Here is a 9,430-nt window from a genome sequence, read left to right as displayed (position 1 = left end):
CCCATCTGGGGCCTTCCCCAGGCCTCCCCTAGGGACCATTCTGTCCTGGGAAGGACCCTGCGGGCTCTGGGATGAGAAGGTCAAAGGCGACCCCTCAGCCAAGCTCAGCCCTGCCAGCCCCGCAGGAGCTCCTCACCTTTCTGCACAGCCTCATCTTGCTCCCTCCCGCCGTGTCCCAGGGCCCCACCAACTGCAAGGCTGTGCCAGGCCCCATCAGTCTTGCTCCTTGGCCTCTGTGAGGAGGCCTGACTCCCGAGTGGGGTGGGGGTGGAGGTGGGGGCCCGAGTCTTCCCCGATATGCACCCCCTGCCCACATCAGCCATCTGCCCTCCCCCCACCGTGTCCCATCTTGCCCTGGGCCTCCGCAGAGCCCTGGCGCTGGTCCCCGCATCTCGTGGCCTGAGGGCAGCCGCAGCACGAGACAGCAGGCCTGGGGGGGGGGGGCGCCCCGGGAGTGCCCCAAGGTCAGACGTGGCAGGGTTAGAGCCCACGTCTACAGGCTCCCTCTCTGGCGTCTGGTGCACTTTCTGGAACAGGGGCTTGGCCAGGCGAGGTCAATGACCTGTTCCAGTCTCACCTCAGCCCCTCTGTCGCTCTCTCTTTTCCGTTTTTGGCAGGACCTGGCCACCCTTGGTTGTCATCAAGCTTGGACCGGGGCTCCGTGTGTCCGTGGTTGGCTGAGAGTGACCCGGGCAGTGTGCACAGAGAAATGGCGCACATCGAGACATCCAGCGGGGCCCAGAGGACGCCAGAGAGACACCCCAACACCTGCCCCGGCAGAGGGCCGGCAACAGGGCCGTGCCGGGATCAGATGGGAGCCAAAGACCAGGGCCTCCTCCCCGGGGCTCTTCTGCCGCCGCCTCTAGGAGCGAGGGCTCTCGCAGATGACTCCAGACTGCACAAGAGGAGAGAAAAGCTGAGAACTCACAGCCATTGTGTCCCCGTGCACAGGCAGTTGCCATGAACGTGTGGCACGTGTCCAGCCAGGCTCTTTCTTGGAGGCTTTAAAAAGGCACTGATGTTGGTGAGATGAGGAAGCAACACATGTTCGCCCCTCGGAGAGAGCGTCCATCACCATTACCCACGCACCATGGGTCTTTCCTTGGGCCGTCTCCTGGGGCTGTCACCATTAATAATCTGCCGCGTCTCTCTCAGCTGTGTTTCTGGGACTGTCACTGCTAGCCACACACCTCGAGCGTCCTTTCCAGGCCTGGGTCGTGTGGTCAGTTGGCCTGGCCTGGAATCCCAGTGCCTCCACTGCAGAGCTGTGGTACTTCGGGTAAGTGCCTGAACCTTCCTGTGCCTGGCGTCCTCATCTGGAGAAGAGGGGTCATTACAGGACCCTCCTCCCCCCAGGGCTCCTCTGAGGACTCGTGGAGCGGGTGCAGGCCCCGTTGCTCAGCCCACTGCCTGGCACAAAATCAGTGCTCAGAGACAGAAGCTCTGAGGGAGAGGCTCACCCTTCTCCCAGGCTCCAAACCCCTTAGCACCTTTGGGGTACATAGCTGGTGGGTGTAGGGCCATTAGTCCCAGATTTCTGCTGTCCTTTGTTTGGCCAGGTGGGATCACGGCTCTCAGACTGCCAAGTGGGACGGGAAGCAAAGTGTGGGGGTGCCATAGAAAGCATTGCCTCGAACAGTGCCAAAGAGAGCACGGCGTGGGACGGCATGCAGCGTGGGGTCACTTTGTGCAGAGCCCAGGTGGGTGTGACCTGGAACACTTGGATCTGGGCTCAGGGAGATTAGGGCCAAGGCTTCGGCAGTACAACGTGCCCCGGAACAGGACCCCAGTTCCCAGAGTACTCCTTGGTAATCTGGGCTGGCTGTCAACCCTGCCGGTGAGAAGCCGCCCCAGCCCGCCTCTGGGATAGGAAAGCAATCTGCTTAGGGGGCTGATCTTTACTCTTTGTGATGGGGACCAGGGCTTCCAATGAGGTGTTAGGAAAACAGGGACCTATGGCTTTCTACCGTGAGAATGGGGGCCATGAGTTTGAGCCCAGGCGGACAGCTGGGGCTGAGAGCAGGGCAGCTGGAGGTGCTGGCGGCCAAACGCTCCCGGGAAGGACTCCCATGTGCAGAGTCTGCTGGCTCGGGAGGCAGGCCCTACTCCAGGCTCCATGAGGGGGTGTGGGGTCTAGAAGAGGATGGTGGCCTTGCGAGGGGCTGAACCCCAAATGACAGGGACTTCGGGTAGGGAAAATCTCAGAGGGCAAAGCGGGCTCCCGGGCATGGGGCCAGCCTGGCTGGGGAGGAATGCGGGCTGCACAGCTCTGGGGGCCCCCAGCAGCAAGAGACCTTGGCCCGTCCCCCAGTCCTGGGGAAGTGGCTGACAGTCACTTGGGCTTGGGACTCTGCCCTACTGGCCCTGGGCGAAGGACTCAGGGGCCTGGGGTAGGGGGTACCCGCTCAACATGCAAAGGAAAAAGGGGGATGAGGGTGGGAAGACAAGTACGCGCTCGTCTCTTTCCAAATCTCTCGCTGGGTGCGGGCAGAGGAGGAAAGGCTGGGAAGGGGTGGCCTCCAGGGGCCCCTCTCTTCTGTGCCAGCCCCAGAAGGAGGAGGGCTGATTCCCAGGGCCCGTGTTGGGCCAGCCTGCCAGGGCCGGCCCTGCGGCAGCTCCCCTCCACGGGCGGGGCGGGGAAGCCGCTGTCCCACGCAGTCCAGGAAGGACTCCAACCCACCACCACCCGCCTCACGCACGCGCACACCCTCTCACACGCGTCCAGTGACGCTCACTCCCACTCGCTCACACGCACACTCACACCTGCTTGGGGAACACGCCCACACAGGTACACTGCACGAGGGAGAGACAAGGGATCAGCCCCTCCCATCCCCTCTCCTCTTGTCCTGCCCCCAAATCCTGAGGGGCTGGTGGAAAGTGGCCAGTGGCCATGGCCCTGCCAAGACACGGGGGACAGACCACCTGGGATGGTGCCTTGCCTGAAGGAGGCAGGGAGAGCAGAGCCCACCTGGGAGCCCCCCGGATCCTGCAGTACCCCTTGATGGGACACGTGCAGGTGTCCCTATAACACGGAGCCAAGTCCATTGGGCCCAAGAGGCTGCAGGCATGGCCCTCACGATCTCCGTCCCGACAGCCCTCGCCGCCCCCTCTCCATTGCCCTGCGTGCCCAGCATCTCCAGGCCCCCCCGCCCCCCGTCCCTGCCGACCCGCTGTCTGCAGCTCTCGCCACACAGCTCAGGGCTCCCCACGTGCTCGGTTCCCACAGGCCGGTTGGACGGCCACAGCCCAGGCCTCAGCTCCCTGCAAGGTCCTCGCCCTGGCCCTCCCTGCTTTGGGAACTGTGTTCTTCTTCTGTACTGTGGGGGTGGTCAGAGACTCTGCCCCTTCAGAATGGCTGGAGGACGCCAGTGGGCACAGACTGGGCAGGCCCTCGAGGGCCCCTCACCATTTCTGGGACAACGGTACCATCCGTCCCCTCTCCTCTCCGCACCTTCGTTCCGTCTCCCGAAGACTCTGAATCAGCTCGGCGCCTGATGGCCGGCTGCCCTCAATTTGTGGTGGGCTCCCAGCCCCCTGAGGTGAGGGCAGAGCCCAGGCAGGTGGAGGCAGATGGCTCCTGGCTCCTGACACCTGACGACACCCTCTCTGAGCACTGCCCCTCCAGCCACGGCGCGCAGAGAGAGGGTCTCAAGGATCAGCAGCATCCTCCATCCTGGGTGGGTGCCCTCCTCAGGTGGCACCGAGGGCTCACTGGGCTGCAGGGACCCAGAGTCCACCTGCTCTGGGCAGGAAGGGGCCACTCCCCAGCTCCTGCCTGCAGCCTCCCACTCACACCCGCTGCCTCCTGCCCGCTCCCAGGACACAGGACTGGTGCCCCTAGGAGTTGGCTGGGAGGGGAGTGGGACAGGAAGGCGGTGCCCCGGCCCCTCGAGGGGCCGCCCTGCCCAGGACTCAAGAGTGGAGGGTGGCTCTCCCTGCCTTTCCTCCCCCGACCCAGGGCATGAGGGCTGTGGAGCCCTCGCCCAGCCCGCCCTCCATCCCTCGGCCATGAAACACCGGCAGGTCCCCAAACGTCCCTCGGTGGCTAGACAGAGGCTGGCCACTTGTCGGCCGGCAGGAGTGGGCTGAGCGGGCAACCACCCCCCAGCCCAGAGTCCTGGGCCCAGCTCCTGGCAGGGGCATCTGACCTCAGGCCTGGGCCCTTCTGTGGCCCGCTGGTCTCTGGGATTGCACACGTGACCTCTCTGACCCGTCTGGGTGCCCTGAGCCCCTACAGCGGTGCCAGGGATCCTGGAGCCCTGGATCCTGCCTGTGGTTCCTCCCCCTCCCTTCAACGTCTAGCCCACTTATTTCTGGGGACACCCCGAGTTTCCTGGGGACCCAACCAGCCACTGCCCATGCCCACAAGTTCCTGTCACTCAGCTCCGTCCAGCCCAGGGGACGACACAGCCCCTCCTGGCCCCTGTCCTGATCATACCCCAATGCAGGTGACAGGCCACTGTTGCCCCCACCCCCACCCCCAGCAGACCCTTGCCTCAGTTGCCCACAGCAGAGACGGACGACACGCAGCTGGAACGATCAATGAAATTTACTGAAGAGAACCACTTACTGAAACCATTGCAGAGAAGGGAATGACAACACGGAGAGGAACTTCTAACGGCCGCTACAGCCCACAGGTCTCGGGGACAGTCAGTCTCTACCGGGGTGCCTCAGCTGCCCCCCATGCTGAGGCCCTCCCACCACAGTCTCCCTTCCTGGGAGCCCCACGGTCAGCCTCTTGGCAGAACGATGGACACTGGCAATGTCTTCTCACTCCAGGGCACCCCCTCCCCCTCTGGCTGACATTCTGGGGCGGGGCCCTGCCCTATGGGCCACATAGGACAGTCACAGGACGCTGGAAAATACAACAGGGGGACACCACACCAAGCCCAGGAAACTGAGCCACAAGTAACAGCAGGTTGGCACATGAGAGCACAGTCCCAGTGGAGCCTGCCGCAGCCCCTCCATGTCCCTGCTCCAGTTCTTCCTTCCCGAGGTCCCGGGGTGAGCGCCGGCCACGCCCTCGTCTGTCCATCCTTCCAGGCATCTCCTGGGACTGGGTTCGGGGACTCTGGGGTGGGGTGGGGGCCACTGCTCAGATAAGCACACATCTCCACAGGAACAAGCAGCGGTTGGCCTACATCTCCACCGAGAAGGCAGAGTTGAGCTCACGGCACCGGACGAGAGTGAGCAGAGCCCGGGCTGGCACTGAAGCTCACAGCACGTGCCAGGGCCGAGAGGGTGCTGCCTGCTAGGCCAGGACCCCCACCCCGGGAGCACACACACCTAACGGCTCTGCACAGAAATGATGGCACGTGTGTGTGTATGTTTTGGGGGTGGATTACTTGACACGTGGGTAACTACAGGGTCCACAGAGATACAAGTGGGCTTCCCAGAACAGGGAGAAGCCTGCCCCAGGTGACAGTGAACGGGGGTCCCCTTGTTGGGAGGCCCAGACAGCTGGCACCCTTGAGATGACCTCCTAACGTCTCCCAGGCCCGTGCAGGTGGTGGCAGACGTCCTCAGGTGCCCCTCACCCAGGCCGGGGCTGCCACTCGGGGGAGCCACCAGGCTGGCTGCCTGAGTTGGCAGGGCTTGGGATGGGGCTTGGGCTCGGTGTGGTGCTGCCTTGAGCGGGGCTACACCTCTCCCCTGCCCATTTGGGGTAACATATGGTCATCTTGGTCACTTGGAACGGCTGACGGTGCGGGTCATGGCCCCTTGGGGATCGTGAGGGGCCAGGGGCTTGGTTTGGGCTGGACGGGCCCCTCCCTCGGCCTGGTCCCCATGTGGGGTGAGGCGGCTACCCTGGCCTCGCCTCCCCCTGCCTCCAGGGCTCTGCTGCCTGGGAGGAGAGAAGGCCCCTGGGCCTTTTGAGCCTACTTGCCCGAGGAGGACTCGGGGCGGCTCATCTCCTCAGCCCCGTCCTCGTTTCCTGGCTCCTCCTGGATGAGCCCCTCCTTGGGGGTCTGCTCGGCCTCCTGGTCTCCCACCTGGGCGAGGCCTTCCGGGTTACCGCCAGGACCTCCTGGGCCCGCCCCAGAGGCACTGACCATTTGAGCAGGGGCGGGGCCCCCGGGGGCCCCCGAGTGTCCTGCCTGACCTAGCCCCGCACGAGTAGGAACATTTTCACCTTCCCCAGTGGCAGAAGAGGACTCGGTGGTCTCCTCAGGGGCAGGGGCTGCCACGGCAGCATCATGGGTGTCAGGAGCTGCCTCATCGGCCTCTTCACGGGCCGGGGCAGCGTCAGCGGTGTCTTCACAGGTCAGGGCGGCCTGGGCAGCATCTTCACGAGCCCAGGCGGCCTGGGCAGCATCATGGGGGTCAGGAGCAGCCTCTCCAGGGTCGACTGTGACAGGAACTGCCCCATCGGCCACTTCACGTGCCGGGGCAGCGTCGGCTGTGTCTTGCTTGGAAAGGGCAGCCAGGGTGGTATCTTCCTCGGGTGGGGAAGGCTTGCTTTCTTCTGCAGTGACAGGGGTGCCCTCAGTGGTGACCTCATTGGCTGGGAGGCAATCTTCATGGGTCCGGGCAGCATCTTCACAGGCCAGCGCGGCCAGGCAGTCCTGCGCAGGGGTGTCGGGATTTTCCTCCAGGAGGCCGCACATGAGATCCAGCGCGGGGCCACCCAAGCTCTCCACCAGTCTCCTCCTCCTCTCCCTCTCTGACATGAGGCACCACAGGTACAGCGTGTCGTTGGCATGGTGCAGCCAGCTCTCAAAAGACTCTTCTCCACAGCCCGGCTCTTCCACCCCAGAAAACCTTCTCAGTACCCGGTAGGCCATAGCATCGAGCAGAGGCTGCAAGGTCTGCCGCCAGTGCTGGCTCCGGGCTGCTGCCTCGTTGATGGCTCTTGCCACACCTGCAGCTCCTTCGTCACCTGGAGCCTCCGCCTCAGCTGCAGCTCCTGCCATGCTCACAGATCCTGCCACGCCTGCAACTCCCGTGTCCCCTGCGGCTCCCTCTTCATCTGACGCTCCTGCTTCCTCTTCAGCTCCTGCCTCGCCCTCAGCTCCCTCCTCACGCTCAGCTTTGTCCTCACCTGCGGCTTCTTCCTCACTTGGGGCTCCTGCCTCACCTGGGACTCCCGGGCCTCCAGCCTCACCTGTGGCTTCTTCCTCAGCCACAGCTCTTGCCACATCTTCAGCTCCATCCTCACCGGCAGTGACTGCCTCCTCTGGGGCCCCTGCCTCAGACACACCTGCAGCTCCTTCCTCACCTGGAGCCTCTGCCTCAGCTGCAGCTCCTGCCATGCTCACAGATCCTGCCACGCCTGCAACTCTTGTGTCCCCTGCAGCTCCCTCTTCATCTGAGGATCCTGCTTCCTCTGCAGCTCCTGCCTCGCCCTCAGCTTCCTCCTCACTCTCAGCTTCTCCCTCACCTGTGGCTTCTTCCTCACCTGCAGCTCTTGCCACATCTCCAACTTCCTCCTCACCGGCAGCTTCCCTCTCAACTGGGGCTCCTGCCACATCTTCAGCTCCATCCTCACCGGCAGTGACTGCCTCACCGGCAGTTCCTGCCTCCTCTGGGGCCCCTGCCTCAGACACACCTGCAGCTCCTTCCTCACCTGGAGCCTCCGCCTCAGCTGCAGCTCCTGCCATGCTCACAGATCCTGCCACGCCTGCAACTCTTGTGTCCCCTGCAGCTCCCTCTTCATCTGAGGATCCTGCTTCCTCTCCAGCTCCTGCCTCACCCTCAGCTCCCTCCTCCCCTGCGGCTGCCTCCTCCCCTGCAGCTCTGGCCACACCTGCCCTGCCAGCCACTGCTTGCCTCTGGGGCTGTGCAGGGAAATTGGGTCTATCCCGTGACTCAGAATCAGGGCCCTGGGGCAGGAAGAACACATCCCAGAGTCCCCCCTTGCCTGGTATCTGTCGGGGGACCAAACTTCGATTTAAATACTCAGTGAACTCCACCAAAGCGACCCTGAACCCGAGCTCCTTTCTGAAGACGTTGCCCAGCACTCGGTACCTGCCCAGGGGCCACAGGGCAGCCCGCACGGCCTCCTGGAATTCCCGGTCCTCGCAGTCCTCCGGGATGCCCAGGATGAGCAGGGAGCGCTGTGCGTTTGCGCCACTCCACCTGCACCAGTCCCACAGCATCACCAGTGGCATCACCATCACTGAGGACCTGAGGGCGGCCAGAAGGGACTGGACGGGCGTGCACGGACTCTCGCAGTGTGGGCCTCGGCCTGCGGGTGCAAAGGGGAGAGAGGCGTGTCTGTGCCACACAGCCCACCCCACCGCCCCAGCCAGAGCCCCGGGCCCCTCACGCTGGGGCCTGGAGCGCCTCCTCTCCCTGCTGGCTTCGTCGTTGGATCTTAGGAGACCTCTTCGATCATAAACCACGTTGCTTCACAAGATGGAAGGCTACCCACATTTTCTACCTCCTCTAGCCTCGGGGCTGGGGGGGTCGCCTTGTTCCCCAAGGACTCTCACGTTTTCCAATTTGGGGCATGAATTTCCCCAGGATCCTGCCTCCTTCTCTTCCACGTGCTCTGGCCTGCAGTGACAGCCCTCTTTCCTTCCTTCCCGGCAGGGTGACTCCTGTCCTCTCTCTGTTCGGGGTCGCTCTAGGCTGGGCTCCGGCCCAGTTCCACGCTGCCTGAGCAGAGCCCGCGGAGGGCCCGCCCTGTCCCTCCCTCTCCCCCGCTCTCTCTCACTGACCTCCCCTCTGGGCGCTCTGGTCTCTTCCGTAGGGCACGTTGGGCTCTCTCTGCTCTTCTCTTTCTAGCTTCCTTCAAGGGACGTCAGGGCCCCGAGTCCGTGTCCTCCTCCTGTTCTACGGCGCACACTTAGAGCTGTCTGTCTTCCTCCGATCGATCGCTTCCTGCGCTGCCTCCCACTACTTTGGGGAAGTTGTATTTTTCTATCACTCGGTTTGAAACGCTTCCTGAGTTCCTCTGATTTCCTCTGATTGCTTCGTCCACCTACAGGTTTGCAAATCTTTAGAGACGGGTTAATCGTTGTTAACGTCAAATAAAATCCCCCGGCGACCAGGCAACTTATTCTGTCAAAGCGCAACCCTTTTAAACTTAGGGAGACGCTCCTAGGGCCCGAAGTATGGCGTCCCCCGGTGACCCCTGCGAAGGGCCTCTACTTTCCGCGGAGGCCAAGGCCCTGGCCCTCCACCGCGGCAATCTCTGTGCACCCTCCACTGAGGCGACCTGGAGCTTCTCAGACACCCGCTGCGGGGGGCAGAGCCCCTCCCCGGACCCTCCCCCACTCCACCGCCCAGGGCACCAGCCTCCCGCAGACCACTGCCTCCCCGGCGCCTCGCCCTCTCTGTGGCACCTGCACCCATGCTGCCAGGCCCTCCTCTCCCGCACCCCTCCTCAGCCAGTGGCCCCCCACCTTCCCGCCCATCCCCCTGCCCATGCCCGGGCGCATCCTCCCCCGACCCGAAAAGCGCCCTCCCCCCCAGCTGGGAGCGC

At 63.9% G+C, this 9,430-nt stretch overlaps 1 protein-coding gene across 1 annotated transcript; it reads right to left on the bottom strand.

Annotated features, from left to right (window-relative positions):
- Positions 1 to 4,550: 4,550 nt before the first annotated feature.
- On the bottom strand, positions 4,551 to 8,176 carry LOC139039753 (paraneoplastic antigen Ma6E-like). Its single transcript, XM_070502654.1, has one exon. It carries the CDS (start codon positions 8,115 to 8,117, stop codon positions 5,880 to 5,882), a length of 2,238 nt encoding a protein of 745 aa, XP_070358755.1. The 5' UTR covers positions 8,118 to 8,176; the 3' UTR covers positions 4,551 to 5,879.
- Positions 8,177 to 9,430: the final 1,254 nt, after the last annotated feature.

The sequence above is a fragment of the Equus asinus genome, chromosome X (assembly GCF_041296235.1).
Source record: "Equus asinus isolate D_3611 breed Donkey chromosome X, EquAss-T2T_v2, whole genome shotgun sequence".
Taxonomy (NCBI): Eukaryota; Metazoa; Chordata; class Mammalia; order Perissodactyla; family Equidae; genus Equus; species Equus asinus.
This window is presented reverse-complemented; position numbering and strand designations above follow the sequence as displayed.